The 22291-nt window shown below is 32.8% G+C and overlaps 1 protein-coding gene across 1 annotated transcript; it reads right to left on the reverse strand.

Moving 5' to 3' along the window:
* Nucleotides 1-10091: 10091 nt before the first annotated feature.
* On the reverse strand, nt 10092-22273 carry LOC143243673 (uncharacterized). Its single transcript, XM_076487304.1, has 2 exons — nt 21796-22273; nt 10092-11218 (listed from the first exon to the last, which is right to left on the reverse strand). The coding sequence occupies exons 1-2, from the start codon at nt 22199-22201 to the stop codon at nt 10764-10766; spliced, it is 861 nt and encodes a 286-aa protein (XP_076343419.1). The 5' UTR covers nt 22202-22273; the 3' UTR covers nt 10092-10763.
* Nucleotides 22274-22291: the final 18 nt, after the last annotated feature.

Here is a 22291-nt window from a genome sequence, read left to right on the forward strand (position 1 = left end):
TTGTATAATTTCTTCAGAACTCAACCACCTCCATGAAGCATTTATTTAATTTGACAAAATACTTTTTATATAAATTTCCATTAAATTGTCAAAAGAAATTTTTTTTAAATATTCTTTTGGGTTAGAAAGTAAAAGATGTGTGACAGTTTAAGTAAATGAAGGTTAAAAATGAATTTAGTTTAAAAAAATGAAGTGATAAATCACCCAGTATGAATTGTGATTCATCATGTAAATCTCTATAGGGAAGTCTGTCAGTGTTAGAAGCATTTATGCATACCATCTGCACAATGAAAAACATTGATGTATTGTAACCTAACCAGATTCTAATAGCTAACAGAATTTGACTGATCCTTGCCATGTTAGTCAATGGAAAGCGTACAGCATCTATAATATAATTATTTTTGTATCCTTTAACTTTTATGTGTCACTGCATTGTCTGTGTAAGTTAGAAAAAGACCTAAGTAGTACTAAAAAATATTTTTTTATTGATCTCACAATCTAAACTTAAAATCTGTTTGTACTATTAATAAGAATTATGACTTGGTATCTTAGAATGATCATTAGAACTTCTGTCATATGGCAATGGTTGCATGTACTCAGATAAAGATGTGATTCAGTTAATAGTAATACTATTGCAATGTTATATTTAGCACTTGAAATATATAAGAAATAAAACGTTATTTATTCTAAGTTAAGAACATTGTTTATATAGTAGAACCAATCACATCATTGAAAGTTACTTAACTTCTTCCTTTTGTAGTTATGCTATATACACATGAATACTGAATTAATGTTTCCTAAAATGTTTATGTAAACATTTTTATTATAGTTAGTAATTATAAGATACAGCATAATTTTTAAACTTCTATAACAGTTTTTAAAATGAGAGAAAATTATTTAATTACCATTGGAACCAGTTAGGTAGTACATAAATGTGAGTGTATGTGTTTAAGTGATTAACATAAAGTATGCTTTGTTTATATTAGGTGAAGTAAAGATACAAGAATTATGTAAGTTAGTAAATTACTATTTCATATGTAAAAGAAGGATTATGTTGTTATGTTGTCATTATTCATATGTAAAAGAAGGATTATGTTATTATGTTGTTATGTTGTTATGTTATTATGTTGTTATGTTGTTATGTTATTATGTTGTTATGTTATTATGTTATTATGTTGTTATGCTGTCATTATTCATATTGTCAATTGTTGTGTTATTGTTGCTTCTTTTTCGGAGTAGAAATATTTTAATTATCAGTATATCAAGATTCCTTGCATGTCTTAATACCATTATATCAAGATTCCTTGCATGTCTTAATACCATTATATCAAGATTCCTTGCATGTCTTAATACCATTATATCAAGATTCCTTGCATGTCTTAATACCATTATATCAAGATTCCTTGCATGTCTTAATACCATTATATCAAGATTCCTTGCATGTCTTAATACCATTATATCAAGATTCCTTGCATGTCTTAATACCATTATATCAAGATTCCTTGCATGTCTTAATACCATTATATCAAGATTCCTTGCATGTCTTAATACCATTATATCAAGATTCCTTGCATGTCTTAATACCATTATATCAAGATTCCTTGCATGTCTTAATACCATTATATCAAGATTCCTTGCATGTCTTAATACCATTATATCAAGATTCCTTGCATGTCTTAATACCATTATATCAAGATTCCTTGCATGTCTTAATACCATTATATCAAGATTCCTTGCATGTCTTAATACCATTATATCAAGATTCCTTGCATGTCTTAATACCATTATATCAAGATTCCTTGCATGTCTTAATACCATTATATCAAGATTCCTTGCATGTCTTAATACCATTATATCAAGATTCCTTGCATGTCTTAATACCATTATATCAAGATTCCTTGCATGTCTTAATACCATTATATCAAGATTCCTTGCATGTCTTAATACCATTATATCAAGATTCCTTTGTCTTAATACCATTATATCAAGATTCCTTGCATGTCTTAATACCATTATATCAAGATTCCTTGCATGTCTTAATACCATTATATCAAGATTCCTTGCATGTCTTAATACCATTATATCAAGATTCCTTGCATGTCTTAATACCATTATATCTGTCTTAATACCATTATATCAAGATTCCTTGTAATACCATTATATCAAGATTCCTTGCATGTCTTAATACCATTATATCAAGATTCCTTGCATGTCTTAATACCATTATATCAAGATTCCTTCAAGATTCCATGTCTTAATACCATTATATCAAGATTCCTTGCATGTCTTAATACCATTATATCAAGATTCCTTGCATGTCTTAATACCATTATATCAAGATTCCTTGCATGTCTTAATACCATTATATCAAGATTCCTTGCATGTCTTAATACCATTATATCAAGATTCCTTGCATGTCTTAATACCATTATATCAAGATTCCTTGCATGTCTTAATACCATTATATCAAGATTCCTTGCATGTCTTAATACCATTATATCAAGATTCCTTGCATGTCTTAATACCATTATATCAAGATTCCTTGCATGTCTTAATACCATTATATCAAGATTCCTTGCATGTCTTAATACCATTATATCAAGATTCCTTGCATGTCTTAATACCATTATATCAAGATTCCTTGCATGTCTTAATACCATTATATCAAGATTCCTTGCATGTCTTAATACCATTATATCAAGATTCCTTGCATGTCTTAATACCATTATATCAAGATTCCTTGCATGTCTTAATACCATTATATCAAGATTCCTTGCATGTCTTAATACCATTATATCAAGATTCCTTGCATGTCTTAATACCATTATATCAAGATTCCTTGCATGTCTTAATACCATTATATCAAGATTCCTTGCATGTCTTAATACCATTATATCAAGATTCCTTGCATGTCTTAATACCATTATATCAAGATTCCTTGCATGTCTTAATACCATTATATCAAGATTCCTTGCATGTCTTAATACCATTATATATTCCCATAATACCATTATATCAAGATTCCTTGCATGTCTTAATACCATTATATGATTCCTTGCTTAATACCATTATATCAAGATTCCTTGCATGTCTTAATACCATTATATCAAGATTCCTTGCATGTCTTAATACCATTATATCAAGATTCCTTGCATGTCTTAATCATTATATCAAGATTCCTTGCATGTCTTAATATTATATCAAGATGCATGTCTTAATACCATTATATCAAGATTCCTGCATGTCTTAATACCATTATATCAAGTCATGATTCTTGCATGTCTTTACCATTAATACCATTATATCAAGATTCCTTGCATGTCTTAATACCATTATATCAAGAATGTCTTAATACCATTATATATGTCTTAATACCATTATATCAAGATTCCTTGCATGTCTTAATACCATTATATCAAGATTCCTTGCATGTCTTAATACCATTATATCAAGATTCCTTGCATGTCTTAATACCATTATATCAAGATTCCTTGCATGTCTTAATACCATTATATCAAGATTCCTTGCATGTCTTAATACCATTATATCAAGATTCCTTGCATGTCTTAATACCATTATATCAAGATTCCTTGCATGTCTTAATACCATTATATCAAGATTCCTTGCATGTCTTAATACCATTATATCAAGATTCCTTGCATGTCTTAATACCATTATATCAAGATTGATTCTTAATACCATTATATCAAGATTCCTTGCATGTCTTAATACCATTATATCAAGATTCCTTGCATGTCTTAATACCATTATATCAAGATTCCTTGCATGTCTTAATACCATTATATCAAGATTCCTTGCATGTCTTAATACCATTATATCAAGATTCCTTGCATGTCTTAATACCATTATATCAAGATTCCTTGCATGTCTTAATACCATTATATCAAGATTCCTTGCATGTCTTAATACCATTATATCAAGATTCCTTGCATGTCTTAATCATTATATACCATTATATCAAGATTCCTTGCATGTCTTAATACCATTATATCAAGATTCCTTGCATGTCTTAATACCATTATATCAAGATTCCTTGCATGTCTTAATACCATTATATCAAGATTCCTTGCATGTCTTAATACCATTATATCAATTCCTTGCATGTCTTAATACCATTATATCAAGATTCCTTGCATGTCTTAATACCATTATATCAAGATTCCTTGCATGTCTTAATACCATTATATCAAGATTCCTTGCATGTCTTAATACCATTATATCAAGATTCCTTTGCATGTCTTAATACCATTATATCAAGATTCCTTGCATGTCTTAATACCATTATATCAAGATTCCTTGCATGTCTTAATACCATTATATCAAGATTCCTTGCATGTCTTAATACCATTATATCAAGATTCCTTGCATGTCTTAATACCATTATATCAAGATTCCTTGCATGTCTTAATACCATTATATCAAGATTCCTTGCATGTCTTAATACCATTATATCAAGATTCCTTGCATGTCTTAATACCATTATATCAAGATTCCTTGCATGTCTTAATACCATTATATCAAGATTCCTTGCATGTCTTAATACCATTATATCAAGATTCCTTGCATGTCTTAATACCATTATATCAAGCATGTCTTAATACCATTATATCAAGATTCCTTGCATGTCTTAATACCATTATATCAAGATTCCTTGCATGTCTTAATACCATTATATCAAGTCTTAATACCATTATATCAAGATTCTTGCATGTCTTAATACCATTATATCAAGATTCCTTGCATGTCTTAATACCATTATATCAAGCATGTCTTAATACCATTATATCAAGATTCCTTTGCATGTCTTAATACCATTATATCAAGATTCCTTGCATGTCTTAATACCATTATATCAAGATTCCTTGCATGTCTTAATACCATTATATCAAGATTCCTTGCATGTCTTAATACCATTATATCAAGATTCCTTGCATGTCTTAATACCATTATATCAAGATTCCTTGCATGTCTTAATACCATTATATCAAGATTCCTTGCATGTCTTAATACCATTATATCAAGATTCCTTGCATGTCTTAATACCATTATATCAAGATTCCTTGCATGTCTTAATACCATTATATCAAGATTCCTTGCATGTCTTAATACCATTATATATTCCTTGCCATTATATCAAGATTCCTTGCATGTCTTAATACCATTATATCAAGATTCCTTGCATGTCTTAATACCATTATATCAAGATTCCTTGCATGTCTTAATACCATTATATGTCTTAATACCATTATATCATTCCTTGCATGTCTTATTACCATTATATCAAGATTCCTTGCATGTCTTAATACCATTATATCAAGATTCCTTGCATGTCTTAATACCATTATATCAAGATTCCATGTCTTAATACCATTATATCAAGATTCCTTGCATGTCTTAATACCATTATATCAAGATTCCTTGCATGTCTTAATACCATTATATCAAGATTCCTTGCATGTCTTAATACCATTATATCAAGATATTTGCATGTCTTAATACCATTATATCAAGATATTTGCATGTTATTCAAGATTCCTTGCATGTCTTAATACCATTATATCAAGATTCTTTGCATGTTATTAATGTCTTAATACCATTGTCTTAATACCATTATATCAAGATTCCTTTGCATGTTATTCAAGATTCCTTGCATGTCTTAATACCATTATATCAAGATTCCTTGATATTTGCATGTACCATTAATCAAGATATTTGCATGTTTTAATTCATTGTATCAAGATTCCATGTTTTAATTACCATTGTATCAAGAAAATTACCATTGTATCAAGATTCCTTGTATGTTTAATCTATTTTCTACCAACTGAAAATACTGTGGGAGAATTTTTGAAATACACAGACTGAGAACTTAAAAAATCTAAGTGAATATTTATATTAAAGATTTTAGTTTGCTTCTAACACTGTTGCACAAGGAATTATCACCTAAAAAACCTGAGTGGATGTGTAGTTACAGATTTTAGAATTTCCTAATGTAACATCAGAAAATATTACTGCTTTTCAGTTTCATAGATAAATTTATAAAATTAAAACAACAGAAAATTTTAAGGCTGCCCGGATCCTTTCATAAAGTATATTCAATTGGAGCAGTGTCTCAGTAGAAAAAGTACTACGGTATTTCGTAGTAATAGTTGTGTTGAAAGCTAGCTGCTATATTAAAATTACTTGTTATGTTGAGCCAGCAATAGGACAGTGGTAGCCTTACTGTATATGAACACAGCTAGGGTCAGAGCTTTGAATTACATATATTCTAATGTTTGTTGCTTCATTGGTAAATATGTTGTCCATATAATGATTTAGTTGTGTACTGAGCAGTGGAATTATTTTAATTAAACAAGATAGTTAAAATATCATGCAGCCTCAGAGCTTTTATATTATTTATCACTTCCTTAGGGTGTTTTGGAGGTAATTTTACGAATTTGAAATTAACTTTTATGCCTAACTTCTGCTTTTATCTCGTAAGTTTTTGGCCTGATGTATCATAAAGTAATTTTAGTTTTGTGATAGTATTCTTGTTGAGGCTGGGAACTTTTTGTTGTTTATTGAACAAAGTTTTAAGATTTAGCTTTTGTGTTTTCATATAAGTACATTTGGGAGAGATTTTTGTTTCAAATAAACAGTTCTGTTTCTTTGATCCATTAAGATTCTTTTCATAATATTTAGATGTATTATCTGCAACATGAATTATTCTTTAATAATTGAATTAGTCTTTAGTTTCTATGTGTATGTATGTGTGTATATGTATATGTATGTATATAAATACAATTTTGATTCTTTTTTAGCATTTCATAGATAAAGAATTTAATTGTAAAGATCCCAATTCACCTCATTAAATTTATATTAGGTTTAGTTAAATTAGTATATCTGCCATTAATATTAAAAAATAAATTAAGAAAAGTACAAACAGAGATGATATCTGTTAATATTTGTAAGTGCATTCCAGTTCCAATCTAGGGGTCTCAGGTTCCCAATCCCCCTCACACCAAACATATTTGCCCTTTCAGCTGTGACAATATTATAATGTAATGGTCAATCCCACTATTCATTGGTAAAGAGTAACTGAAGAGTTGTCGGTGGGTGATGATGACCAGCTGCTTTCCCTAAAGTCTTACACTGCTAAATTGTGGATGTCTTTGAGTGAAATTAAAAAAACAAACTCCTTAAACCCATTCGGACACTGCCAGTGTCTGGCCAATAGTCCACATTTTCTCATCGGACAGTGACAATGTACAATATCATCTGTGTCTCTTTGCCTGAAAACTATTCCAAATCATGTTATTATCCACAAAATTAAGAAAATTGAAGTTTTGTGCAATATGGTGTTAATTATTAGGAAATTATGAAAGTAATTCTAGCAGAATATGCAAAGAATTAAAGGTTTAAATGGTTAAAAGAATCTATATAGGTGCTAAATTTAGAAGTTGTAAAGATAAAGTCCAAAATGTTTTGTCAGTAACTTAATTATTATGGGTTTGTCATGTTGTTGAAGGATGAATATTAAATCACATTTGTTTACTGTATTTATTAAATTATTACCATTATCATTTGATTTAATACACCTAAAAGCTAAATATTTATTATACAAGTCTTCAACAATTATTAACCTATAAACAGCAGGAATGTGTAGGTATCAGCATCAATTGATGATGGCCACCATTTTTAGGGTTAAGTTAGTGGTATAACACTATGTAACAAAATGTTTACATTTTCTTGTTCCTGGGCAGAAAGTGTTATTTCCCAATTGATTATGCCTAAAGTAAATGCAAAATACCTATTTTTCTCTTCAAACTTTGCTTTTGTGTACCTGGAAGCATATAACGAAAACATGATGGGAGACTATATTTGGAGGCTGGTGCATGAAAGTGATTTACAATACATTCGCAAATCTCGAAAAACTACTCACTTCTAAACATTTTTGTATAACTTTAGTATAAATACATGTAAATATTGATTCATATGTTGTTTTATTCAGACCTTATGTAAATGAAAATGTGCAAATTTGCCCGTTTTTATGTAGAAAATAGCTTAGTTTCCGAGTTTCATTATCAAGGTCACAAAAGCAAAGTTTAAAGGGAATAATGGCCATTTTCTGTACTTTTACAACATAAGCAATTAAGAAATAACACATACTATCCAGGAACAAAATTTGTGTTACATACAGTTATCAGTCTCTTAATAATCATAATTTTAGTACTTGGAAAATGTTTTTTGTATTCTTTACATATCTTTAGTTCTTTGAAACTAGTTTTACATTCCCTCAATATTAACAGGAGGTAAGAATAATAAATTCATGTTTGCTTTTCCATTGTTTAACTAGGTTTTGTTTTTTTTCAAGTTGATTGTGAGGTCTTTATTAACAGTCTTGATGGTGAATCAAGAAATGTAAGGTCTTTCTTGAAAATACAAATTTTAAAATCAACTTTCACAACAAATACACAGAGAAAAAGTATTACAGAACCTTGCTGACCAACAAAAAGACCCTTTGACCTCAGTATAGAGGCTGAAATAGGCAAGAGCAGTCCAATAAAGCCAAAACTATGCTAACAATAGGTCACGTTTGAAACTCTTGATGGTTTTCCATTGTAGATTACACAGTATTCATGGTAAAATATGTTTTTTAATGTGGGGTATGTTCATTGTAGACCAATATAACAAACAATGAATCTTTATAAATAGTTGTGATAGTCCCTACAAAATAGAGTTAAAGTTTATTGTAAACTATTTGAACTACCTGTCAGCTAGACAGAAGTTATGCAATTTCATGATTATTGAAAGGTTATCTTAGCACATGAAAAGTTGATCTCGTTTATATAATTGTAAAAAAATTGCAAAAGAAAACGTGAAACCACAAATTTGTACCTATCCCTCCATGGACGAATGAATCTCCATATCAAATTTGATGGAGATCCACTACTGAGGGTGAATTAAGACTTCAAAACACCCACCCATCAAAACTGCAAAATGCAAAACTGAAAATCTGTATGTATTCCCTGCAAGGATTCTAATGAACGCCATACTAAATTTGGTGAAGTTCCATCCTCACCCTACAAAGTAGTTACATGGACATACAACAGACAGTACTATTATATTTATATAGATTTTTAAAACCTACCTAACTTATCTAGTTCTTTGGGGAAACTCAGCTGTAATAATAGAATTTCAACATCACTATAATTGCCATTGCCAACTCCGTGTTTCTCTTATTCCAGTAGAACACAATAAATATAACTGACGATTTCTGATATTGAACAAAAGACCTCCTGAACAGGTACTTGGAGAAATCAAAGATTGGTGTGAAATAATATTTTTACACATCTCTGATTTAAAATATGAGATGGATAAATTAAGAGGAATTTTTAAAAAATTAATTTTACCTGAGTTTTACCATAAATGTTAGATCTACTGATTTTTTTCTAAATGGTTCCAAGTCTTAAGACAACCATTATCGACCTTACGTAATGTTATTTACATAGGAGTAGCTGTCGCCCAAGCGGAAATGTTATACAATAACAGATTAACTTAGTTTCCGGAATATTAGGTAGTTTATTTTTAATAAGAACAATAAATGATTGATGGTATACGCTAGACAGATGAGATCTGAGATTTTAAATAATTAGAGAGTGAACTTCAGGATTCTAATAAAAATATAAAATGAGCATCTTAAGTTGATTATTGCTTAGTACCAGATGTGGAACCACCCCCATCTGTATTAGTGACTACATTTCTAATCTAGAGCAGGTGTGATAATCTGTCGATTGAAGTTGACGCGTTCCAAGTTGTGAAAGTTCTTGTTTTAAAAGAATTTTACCATAAATTCATCACAAGAAGTGCTATTGGTGCACCATTTTTGTGCTAAGCTGGTAGATCATACTATTTTAGTGGTGCTATTCCTAGAACAATCCTGTACTTAGCGCATAACCCCTACATGTACACCAGATCCCATGTTTGATTATTCTCTGTTCACCTTTCACTCCACAACATAGCCTGCTTGACTGTGATAAACCAAACACTACGAGAAAAGACGTTATGTTTTATATAGAAGTAAAAATAAAGTATTAACTCGATATAATAGAGTTTATTTTTTTTAATGATGTGGAAGAACATATATATAAAAGGCGAAACACAAAGATTTTATATTCCATTCCTATTGTTATCTCAAAATTCAAAAGAGAAAAAATACAAGAATCAATTATATAACAATATCGATGATTATCTAGTGGTATTTATTTGACAGTTTCTACTATATTGTTTTACTTTATAATAAGGTAATTTGTGTTCGTATAATATTAATTCACTTACAAATATATAAGATAATTATTTGTGTACAAGTTAATTGTTTGGATGGACCAAGACATAAGTGCAAGAACTGTAAATCCCGAAAGCACGTCCATGACATTCGCATACGTTTTATTATTTGAAAATGTGTTAAAGCACACAAATGGTTTTCTCTTCGTAATTAGTTGAAGGAGCTCAAGTAATGGATCTCTTTTATATTGTAAACGTATGCAAAATAGGCTCGTACCAAGTAAAGAAAACAGTAATTTATCACATACGATTAAAAGGACTATTTTTCGGTAACATTTCATATCAGGTTAATTAAAAAACAACTTTTGATAAGGTATATTCAACTAAGTACTGTTATATGTTTCTGAATATTAATGGGAAGGATGATTTTTCCCCTTTAAAAAAAAAAAAAAGTGTAACTCCGAAACATGTTTCCTCTTGAGTTATTCATTTACAGGACGCAGTTCATCATCTACAAACTCGTAACCTTCCAAGGGATTTAACTTCATCCACTGGTAGTTTTCATAAGATGAGGAAGATCTTTTTTCTTCATCTTCATCTTCTAAAGCCTGTAAACCAGTTTTTTTAACAACTGAATGCAATTGATAAAAGTCTTTTTCATTTGGGTCATATGGATCATCATCTCTGTTCATGTAGGGAACCTCCAAATTTTGCTTTACATCAAGAGAAGATGGTTCTTCTTCTTGATCATCAATTTCGTACGCCACTTTGACGGGATGAATATTGGGTTCATTGATGGCAGAATCGATGAAATCATCTCCCAGTAAGAAAAATTCATAATCTTTTTCATGTAATTGGTTTCCTGGTGTAACAAGAGGTTCTCCCAAAAGATTCCAAGGGGCAAGCTGGAATTCAAGTGGTGATATGAAGCCGTCCTCTGAAGATAAAAACTTAGATTAGTATTTAAATCTGCTGAGAACTTTAATAATATTAAATATTTATTTTTAACAATTTGTAACTATGCCAGTTTTTTTTTTACCTCCTTGTGAGGAAAAATAATAATTCAGATTTTCAATAGCTGTTTACATATTTGAAAGCTGACTCATTTACAAGTACCGTTAACTCAGTGTGTAAGATTACCCATACATCTTTGACATGTGGAAGGCATTAAATGACTAAACAGCATGTGATATTCGAGTCGCAAAGGATAATGGTAGTCGGACAAAGCGCTAAGTTAACCGAAAAACTTCGTTATTTATCGGATCTACAGAATACGATGTATTTTGGCCCGGCATGGCCTAGCGCGTAAGGCGTGCGACTCGTAATCCGAGGGTCGCGGGTTCGCGCCCGCGTCGCGCTAAACATGCTCGCCCTCCCAGCCGTGGGGGTGTATATTGTGACGGTCAATCCCACTTTTCGTTGGTAAAAGAGTAGCCCAAGAGTTGGCGGTGGGTGGTGATGACTAGCTGACTTCCCCTCTAGTAGTTTACACTGCTAAATTAGGGACGGCTAGCACAGATAGCCCTCGGAGTAGCTTTGCGCGAAATTCCAAAACAAATAAGCAGGTAATTTTATAAATTACTGATATGTTGTGTGTATTATTACATCACCAACATATTTCCCACAAATTAATTTTAAATAGTGTTGACTAATACCTAAGGACAGCACAAACATCATTTTCTATCCGTGCATCGTACTTGTTTTTTGACGGTGTCATTCAATAAATGATGTAGCGTTTATGCATTATGAATATAAAAGTACTGTAAACTGTTTACTATTTTGTTTTGTTTTCAAATCAATCATTTGGTGATTATTAGAATTTTCAGTCTTGTGATATACGTGACTTCAAAACTAGTTGTTTTCCCTCTACTTAAAGATGATATAACGCAGGCAGCTTTGCGCGAAATTCGAAATGTATAGAATTGATGTGTTTTGCTGATATCTTGTAACTTGTCTGATGCTTTAGTCATTACAAAAAATATATATAACGTCTAACGTGTCGCTTATAAAGTATCAAACTTGAAAGGCCCGGCATGGCATTAATGGTTAAGGCACTCAACTCTTAATCCGAGGGTCGCAGGTTCGAATCCTTGTCGCATCAAACATTCTCGCCCTTTCAGCTGTGAGGGTGTTAAAACGTTACAGTCAATCCATTATTTGTTGGTATTAAAAGTACCCCAAGAGTTAGCGGTGTGGGTGATGACTAGCTGCCTTTTCTCTAGTCTTACCCTCCTAATTTAAGGACGGCTAACGCAGATAGTCCCCAAGTAGCTTTGCGCGAAATTCAAAACAAACCAAACCAATCAATGGTTGATAGACTATTACTAACTTCTACATGTGTAAAGACTTATTTCTATCGTGTGTTCTTTGGAACGTAAAGCGATTTAGTGTACCTTTAGTTGAGTATGAATCAACGGAGTAAGCTTAACGAGATGGATGGTGTTATAAAAATAAAAGCCTTTTCTTACATCAATACGATAATTTATGTGTGTATTTGGGTAACCAATTTGTTTATGTGTAAACCAGAGATGACGAGCTTTCCATCTGTGAACTTTGTTTCCATAGCACTAACAAAGCACAGCGCAAGCTTACAGAGTCATCTGACGATAATCAGATGTAATATTCCTGGAACAATCAGTGTGTTAGCAATTAACTAAAAAAAAACTACAGATGTGATTTCTAACCGTACACCACTCTGTATTAGCAATGAATTCAGGGCTACATAACCGTAAGAGAAAATGTGAAACTGTTTTTTGCGAAAATAGAAGTTTACTTTAGTACAATTATCCACCTACATGTTTACACATAGGAAGTGCCAGATAACCAAAACATCACTAACTCTTGGAAAAGCTCTAATAGTCGTTATTCTTTTTGTCCTTCAAATTCAGGAGCGATTTCTATTTTCATGCATCGTACACCTACATAAAACATTATGAAAGAGAAATGGCGGTGGAGGTTCGGTTTCTTTTGTGGAGAAAAACAAAAATATTCACGAGTAACTGTTTTATCACGTGCTCCTACTCTTGTTTAGTGATAGGTGGCACTAGTGGATTATATTTTATTTGCATGTATTTCTACAACTTTTAAAAAAAATGAGACACTACGACCGAAGCGTTTTCATGTAAATCATTTAATTTTTGTCAATTTAAATAATTGTTTGTTTTATTTTTGGTTTCGCGCAAAGCTACACAAGGGCTATCTGCGCTAGCCGTCCCTAATTTAGCAGTGACTAGAGGGACGGCAACTAGTCATCACCATCTACCCCCAAATCTTGGCTCTTACCAACGAATATGGATTGACCGTCACATAAGAACGCCCCATTGAAAGAGCATGTTTGGTGACTGGAATTCGAACTCGCAACCCTCAGATTACGAGTCGAACGCCTTAACCCACCTGACCATGCTGAGCCTTTATGCAGCTTATTTTAAAGTTGTTCACACAACTTTGGTTCATTTAATAATTAAACTTTTACAATAAGATAATTGATTTTATAACTTTAATAAATAATGCCAGTAAGAATTAACTCCTTTAAACCCGGAATTAGTTTAATGATTTTCTACTAATCATATATTATAAAACTTCAGATTTCTTAATTTTGAAAATAACAACATGATATGGATTAGTGTTCAATCAAATGTTACGGAACAATGTAACCGTCCGTCGGGTAAATCGGGATTTTCGGCCGGATGCTTTCAGCATCTGCTTGGGTTTAAGGAGTTGAAACTAGCAATTCTATTCCACAGTGTCAGGTTATACAATGTTTAAAATTTACCTGAGTCCAAAAGGAATTGAAATGCGAGGACTGATATTTAAATCAAATAATCTATTAAATCCGTGAATGTTTTATGACTCAGGTTTCATTCCACTAACATCGCTCAGAGATTTTTCTTCCTTCTTACTCAATATAATAAACTGCTTTTTATACTTAGAGTATTACAGTTTTATATATATAAAGTACAATAAACTACCTTTAATTAAAAACTTGTACTTCATTGCCCAAGTCTGTAATCGTGAGGTTTCCCTGATAGAGGACTTAAAAAGATTTTTTTAACATTAATGTTGATCCATTCACTCCGCTCCGAGTGAAACTTGCCCGTCAAATTTGCTGTTTTAATAGAAAACATAAGGCTAGATATGGCTTAGTAGTTAGTTCTGGCCTGTGAACCTTAGGATTTTTGGTTCGCGTTCTGTTGTTACAAAGGCGCGCTCCACATCTTGGAATGCCACTGTAAAAGTGACAGTCAAATCTCACTATTAGGCCATACTAACAGAAACGCTGCCCTACGGGCGGATGTTTGTGCTCATAATTACTGTTCACAGTATTCAAACCTCACTGAAAAAAACAGAAAAAGTGAACGTTTTCTGAAAAAGGTTTTTTGGCAAGGCAAAAAAAGAGTTTGGATTAGGATGATAAAGAGTGTATTGTGTTTATTTATCAAAAGTGACACTCTTTATTGACAAAATAGCAGTTTTTAAAAACTATTTTTTGATTTAAAGATGTAATCAAAACCTCACGTACAATTCGAGCGAAATTCATGTTCTTGTTAACAATATGTATATATATTTCTCTCTTCTTTTTTAATTTTTTAATATTTATAATTTTCTAACACTTTTCTTTGTATTTTTGCATTAGTAATTATTCTAAAGGCTGTCCACTTTGCATTTTCGTAGATTTGCTGAAAATGGAATACGTGTAATTCGGAAACGCTCCTTAAAGCTGTTTACACTGTTGACGTGGCTACATTGTTTATTGTTACATTTGAATTTTAAAACGATACGTCTCTTAAAGAAGTGGGAGAAAATGGAGAGAAAATTAGGAACAATAAACTCTGGCATTTCATGTCTTACTACCTGCAAGCAACGCCAACCACGTATTGAAACATGATACTGACAATCTGCTTTTCTTCCTGAGGCTCTCTCTTTACAAATGAAACTTGAGATATCTCAGTTTCTATTGTGAAGTGTTCACATATTGAAACAGTGTGGCTGTATTTGGAAGCCCAGGGCCCGGCATGACCAGGTGGGTTAAGGCGTTCGACTCGTAATCTGAGAGTCGCGGGTTCGAATCTCCGTCACACCAAACATGCTCGCCCTTTCAGTCGTGGGGGCATTATAATGTGACAGTCAATTGCACTATTCGTTGGTAAAAGAGTATCCCAAGAGGTTGCGGTGGGTGGTAATGACTAGCTGCCTCCCCTCTAGTCTTACACTGCTAAATTAGGGACGGCTAGCAGCAGGTAGCCCTCGTGTAGCTTTGCACAAAATTTTAAAAAGGAATCCCCGATGAACTACCTTCAAACTAATATATAATGCACCAATGGGAACATGTAAGACGCCTTCGTTGAGGATTATCTATATCGGAATAGTATAATCATAAAGATAGGAAATTCTGTCATGATGTTTCAGTAGCAATGGTTTAGAGAAGGACAGAAAATTATGCTTATTTGATGGATGACTCTTGTGATTTTCCCATGCATCAACTATGTCCACGATTCTGTAGGACATGTATAAAATGTTCTCCATGATATTGAAGGCACGTCACATCTTGACTCCGAACAGGATATTTCTTATCATTGCTTTTTTGGGCAATGTTTTTTGTCTCTGCGCAAGTATGTATGAGAAAGTGAAAGGATGATGATTTCTAACACATCATCGGTTAAGTTACTATGTAACAATAGGAAACAAACTGATGGTCTTGTGGCTCCACATATCGACAAGATACTCTTGAAAGATGTCCTGCACATAATGGCAGAAAATTTCGCGTTCCATTAAACGGCATATTGGACGCCAGACATTCCCTTCTCACAATCCATATAAGATTTGTTAAAGCTTTATGTGTTGTCAATGGCATACACATCTTTGAAAAGAAAAATACAGATTAGAAATCTTTAGTTTTTCGATATATTTTTATCCAAGTCGCTGAGATGACTTACAGCGTCAGAAAACAAGTTATTTGAATACTTTTTTCGCCTGAGTTGAATGTAAGCAGTTGATGCCCAGTATAGCAGGGTAAAATATATATATACCCACGTAACTGCTTTTGACGTCAGCACAAGACCTCCCGTAAATACGTAGATAAGACTGAGCAACTAACGATCCGGGATTTGTGTGCCTATCAACAGCTACCAGGTATATCTATATAATATATTAAAGTTATAAGTTCTGTCGTTAATAATGTATTCAACCAAAATGTTTATACTATATACATATTTCTAAACGCATATTTAAACACTTTGAGAATTCCACAACGTTAAAAGAATAAATGGAATATATTCAGAATGAAGTACATAGTGAAAAGTGCCTGAGACAAATTGAGCACCCGCATGGTGATGTCCCAGGTTTAATTAATTAACAGCAAGAGTACGGTTGTAATAAGTCTCTAATCTTTCTTGGTATTCCATGACCTTAGAATGAGTCGATAATAAATTGTTGCTCGTTTAAATTTTAACCTCTCACTCAGCTATCAAATCGTCAAGAGTACGTGGTAGGTACATAAAACCAGAAAGTGGACACACATTACATAACCTTTTTTTTTCAGTCTTGATTTGAATTTCGCGCAAAGCTATACAAGGGCTATCCGCGCTAGCCGTCCCTAATTTAACAGTGTAAGACTAGATAGAGGGAATGCAACTAATCATCACCATCCACCGTCAACTCTTGGGCTACTATTTTACCAACGAATAATGGGATTGACCGTCACATTCTAACGCTCCCATGGCTGAAAAGGCGAGCATGTTTGGTGTGACAGAGATTCGAGCCCGCAACCCTCGGATTGAAAATGTTAAATATTAGTTTTGCAAGTTTTTTTAAACTGATGCTCGAGTAGTTACTTTGTTTAATACTTCTTACAGATAAGTGAAATATTTCTAGTTACTATCTCCAAAACATTTATGCTAACATGACAACTAATAAATGAGATATAAATAATTATATAACACCATATATTCTTATGTATAAAAAAAAATAAACTCAGGGCTGTCGTGGTCGAGCTATTTATCTATGAACGTGGCAGTAAAAAAACTAACGTGTGAAACTTATTGCTAAGTAAAATAAACGCTGTTGTCACACGAACATCTAGTAAATTTCACACGCCTTGTTCCTTTGTTGGAAGTGTGTGACAAAGCCACAGTATAAGTTTATTTTAAATATGTCGTAAGGCTAAAATATTGTTTGTTTTTTAACTTCGCGCAAAGCTGCACGAGGGCTTCCTGCACTAGTTGTCCCTAATTTAATAGTGTAAGACTAGAGGGAAGGCAGCTAGTCATCACCACCCACCGCCAAATCTTGGGCTACTCTTTTACCAACGAATAATGAGTTTGACCGTCACTTTATAACGCCCCCACAGCTCATAAGGCGAGAACGTTTCGTGTGACGGGGATCAGAACCCGCGACACTAATCACCTGGCCATGCCAAGTCCAGGCTTAACTAGTTGGCAGTGGGTGGTGCCTTCCCTCTAGTTTTACATTGCTAAAGTATGGACGGCTAGCGCAGATAAGCCTCGTGTTGCTTTGCGTGAAATTAAAAAACAAACAGATAAAAACAGATTTTGGTTCCAAAATTCAAAAACAAAGAAAAAAGAAAAAAGAAATGAGACACGATTGAACTGCCGTATATTAATTTGACATCTGAATTAATTGGAGATAATAATTAAATGCGGGAAAAAAAGTTCAATAAACTCTTAAATATTCAGGATTGGCATTATTTTTATACAAAATAAAGGTGTTTGTACATAAAAACACAAAACAAAAAAACAACAGGATGACTCACAAAGGGTATAGAGGATAAAATTAAAGAAAATAATTAGAAATTTAAGAAATATAAAATGACCACAAAGCGAGAAAGTTAACCAAACAGAAAATTCGAGAAGCAAAGACTGTATGAAGAAAATATTGTCTGAAAACGTAAACAAACATATTAATAACGACTTCTTTAAATTCATCAAGGGTAAACAAAATGTTAGGATTGAAGTAGGGCCTTTGAAGGATAAAATACCAAGGCTAATATCTGATAATTATGCGATATGTGAGCTATTAAATTATTCTTTTTTCTTCAATTTTTACTAATGACGATTTAAGCAATATTCCTTACAAAACTCTTTGGTCAAATAATATTTATTGTGCCAAAGGACTTGGAAGAAGGCTAAGGATAAGAAGATTATATTTGTAAAAACGGCTGGTATGGATAGAAAAAACATTATGTGGAGGAGCGAACAACGTTTCGACATTCTTCGGTTATCGTATTGGTTTATTTTGGGCTTGAGTTGTTGTATAAGTAAGGCTTCTTTAACTTTGCGTTTGTTTCTTTATTTAGTATTTGGGTGTTTTATATGGTTATGTTGTGTTTATTTGATTTGCAGTGTTCTAAAACGTGTGAAGGTGACTTTTTGTGTTCTTTGAATCCGGTTTACATAGATTTGTTTGAACATAACCACAAAGCTGCACAATCGGCCATCTGTGATCTGCCCACCAAGGGTATCAAAACCCGGTTTTTAGCTTTGTAAGTCCGCAGACATGCTGCTGCGCCACTGGGGAACACTGGGCACTCATTAGAAGATTGGGAATTAGTAATTTTATTCCGCTTTTCAAGAAAGATGATAAAAGATATTCCATAATTATAGACCTACTAGTTTTGCATCAGCTATAGAATATGTGTTTGAAAGTCTGATAAAAGATGTTTTGTGAAGTAATTTAATAAAGTTTAGAATTTTGTTGGAAAATCTACGATAGTGGAAAATCTTATCTTACTTATCTTTTGATATTCTTTAAAAGAGGTTACTTTTTATCTTGGTGAGTGTGTATTTGGTGTTTCTGGATGTTTAGAAAGCATTTTACAAAGTGCCACATAAAAGACTTAGTTTGGTTTGTTTTGAATTTCGCACAAAGCTACACGAAAGCTATCTGCGTTAGCCGTCCCTAATTTAGCAGTGTAAGACTAGAAGGAAGGCAGCTAGTCACCACCACCCACAGCCAATTGCTTGAGCTATTCTTTTACCAACGAATAGTGAGAGATTGACCATAACATTATAACCTCCTCACGGCTGAAAGGGCGAGCATGTTTGGTGTGACGGAGATTCGAACCCGTGACCCTCGGATTATGAGTCGAGTGCCTTAGCCGCCTGGCCATGCTGAGCCGGTTAATCTGATGCTGCGAAAAGTATGTCTGTTCATTAACTCTGTAAGAAGAAAGCTGGTTCACCAGTTCTTCTGAATGAAATTAAAAGCTAATTCAATATAATATATAATCAATGTCAAAAATAAATAAATAACAATGTGTTATTACTCCTTACTCTAATACTGACTTTTAAATAACTTAAATACAGATGCTAATAATTACAACTCAGTTAATCTAGTTCCGAACAGTTGTTCACGAAGCTTATGATATAAACAGCGTTTCGACCACTATTATATTTGTTGTATTTCAGCCGGAGGCACTGGACACATCAGATTTAGTATGATTGATATATTATTACTTATTCTCTTTTGCTGTTGCTCGTAAGTTCTTAGAACTGCATTTAAATAATTTTTAGTCGCGAATGAAAACCCCATCAAATACTAGAAACGTACTTATTATAACGTCACATTCCAAATAGGACACACAATTTGTATATTTGTAAACGACAAGATGGGGTCAAAATAGGTATTTGCAACTTAAGAAAATAATACCTATGGTATGTCGAACCTTGTTTCTTTACCTTTTTCCACACTTCCTGTTTGCAGGTTTTTAAATTCCCAGTTTTTATTTATCTTGTACAGTTGTAAGTATTGTGTTAGAAATCCCACCTCTTAGTACGGCTTTTCATTTCGTTTATATTTTAAATTCCCAGTTTTTATCTTGTACAGTTGTAAGTATTGTGTTAGAAATCCCAATCTTAGTTCGGTTTCTTTTCATTTCGTATATATTTTAAATTCCCAGTTTTTATCTTGTACAGTTGTAAGTATTGTGTTTGTGAAATCCCACTCTTAGTACGGCTTTTCATTTCGTATATATTTTTAAATTCCCAGTTTTTATCTTGTACAGTTGTAAGTATTGTGTTTGAAATCCCACTCTTAGTACGGCTTTTCATTTCGTATATATTTTCGTTTCACGTCAGAAACAAAAGAAAAAGTTTCCTCTATTCTCCTTCTTTCAGTATTTTACAAACACTTAAGCCTTGCTAAATATTTTATAAAACCAATTCTATCTCATTCGAAAAGCTTAATTTTGTTTCAGAGGGCTGTTTAATTTTAACGACTTTGAATCTCTTAGAACTTTTCAACTCGCAAATTTGAGACACGTGTTGGAATCTTTCACAGGAGTGGTACATTCGGTGATCTTTTTAAAAATATTATTGTTCCATACTTTGATAGGTTGGTTGGCAGTTGACATTTATCTTTGCTCTACACTGTAACTATCACATTGAGTTCTCTCGTTCCCACGTGATTGTATATAGTTTTAATATGATCAGTTTCTCCACAACTAGGAAGCTTCCAACACACTTAACTCGATGACAAGTAACCTTCCGAGCAAGTTATTAAACTAATAGTTGCGTATGTAAATAATGGTTGGAAAGACATGTAAAAACTAAACACAAGTTGAGTAAAGCATATGCAAAACAGATTTAACGGTAAATAATCGTTGAGTCTTTGCCCTACTTAAAATTTCTGTGAATGGTATCTCAAAACGTTAGCCATCTAGGGAGAGAAAAAGACATGAAACAAACACTATTTTTGAACAAAATTAACCTTGTTATAAAATTGGTATTTCTACTTACTGCCTTTGTTTTACTTGATACAGTATCTTTTATCACAATTTAAGCCCTTATATCTGTAACAATTCATAAAAGCTTTATATAACTTGATATAGAGTCAGTCAGTCACAAATATGAGCCAGACACAACAAGCTCATGATGCTTTCCAACTGAATCATGCACGTACTCGTAATATTACATCTCTATTTATTTTATCGTTGTAAACAGCCAAAAGTAATTAATAAACTTTAAACATACGCTCAAATTGTTCGTATACGACTAACACTGTGTGCGTTAAGTCACTGAATGATTAAACTTCAAATTTCAACTATAGCAACGTCTTACTTTAAGTTATTTGCATGTTATATTTCCAGCTTTTTTCTTAGTAAAAAATTACACAATGGTCTAGTTGCACTCTGCCCATCACAGGAAATCGAACCCTGAATTTTAGCGCAATAAGTCGACAAATGTTCCGCCGATCTACTGCGATCTCTTTTTTTTTTGGGGGATCCATGCTTTTAATTGATTTTTTTTTTAAATCTAAACTGACGGAACAATACCAAATTTCAGATGTTGAAAGTAGTTCCCACTGAAATTTGCTATTGTTCTGTTAGTGTGCAGGTGAACGTCACTGTAAATAATATTGTGTCATACGAGCCCCTTTTGGTATTACCAAATAACACAAAACGTTCAAGATGTTCTACTTTTAGATGGTAAGTTTAATGGAGCGTATTTCTTAAACACTATTCATCTTTTTCTTTATTCAAAAGAAATTATGAGTACTTACCATTTGTGTCTGCATCACTGAATAACTTGAAAGTCTTTTCTTCTGCAGTATCGGACATTTTTACAAATTCAAAATGTTCAATGTAACCATTACCATCTCTGTCGTAACTCTCAAAGTCGGTAGGCAGAGAAACTGGTTGGAAATAAGTGTTGAGATCACCCCCCTCTAATGGATCTTCTTCCTCCCCCTCCTCTGATACATCTTCGTTTTCCAGTGTATTGTCTTCCCCTTCCGGTGGGCCCCACTTTTCCTCAAGAGATATTTCACCGCCCTCATAAATGGTGGGAACATTCCGAATCTCTTCATCTTCCGTGGGAAATACGTTCAGGTTCGCATCTGGAGTTTCTTTTGCTGGTAACGCAAGCGTCGTCACAACAAGACACGAGATCAAATAAAAACGCATCATTTTGCACTCGCTGTATTGAAGTTCTGAGCGTTCGTGTCAGAGGAAAGCCTAGACTTTTAAGGTTTCACAGTCTAAAGGCGGAGCTTCAGT

Source organism: Tachypleus tridentatus, unplaced genomic scaffold, assembly GCF_004210375.1.
Source record: "Tachypleus tridentatus isolate NWPU-2018 unplaced genomic scaffold, ASM421037v1 tig00001741_pilon, whole genome shotgun sequence".
NCBI classification, from domain to species: Eukaryota; Metazoa; Arthropoda; class Merostomata; order Xiphosura; family Limulidae; genus Tachypleus; species Tachypleus tridentatus.

Coding starts and splice junctions, on each gene's coding strand:
- LOC143243673 (XM_076487304.1), bottom strand. CDS start 22,201: ATGATGCGTTTTTATTTGATCTCGTGTCTTGTTGTGACGACGCTTGCG. Junction 11,219..21,795: donor CAGTGATGCAGACACAAATG/GTAAGTACTCAT, acceptor TTTTATCTTCAG/AGGACGGCTTCATATCACCA.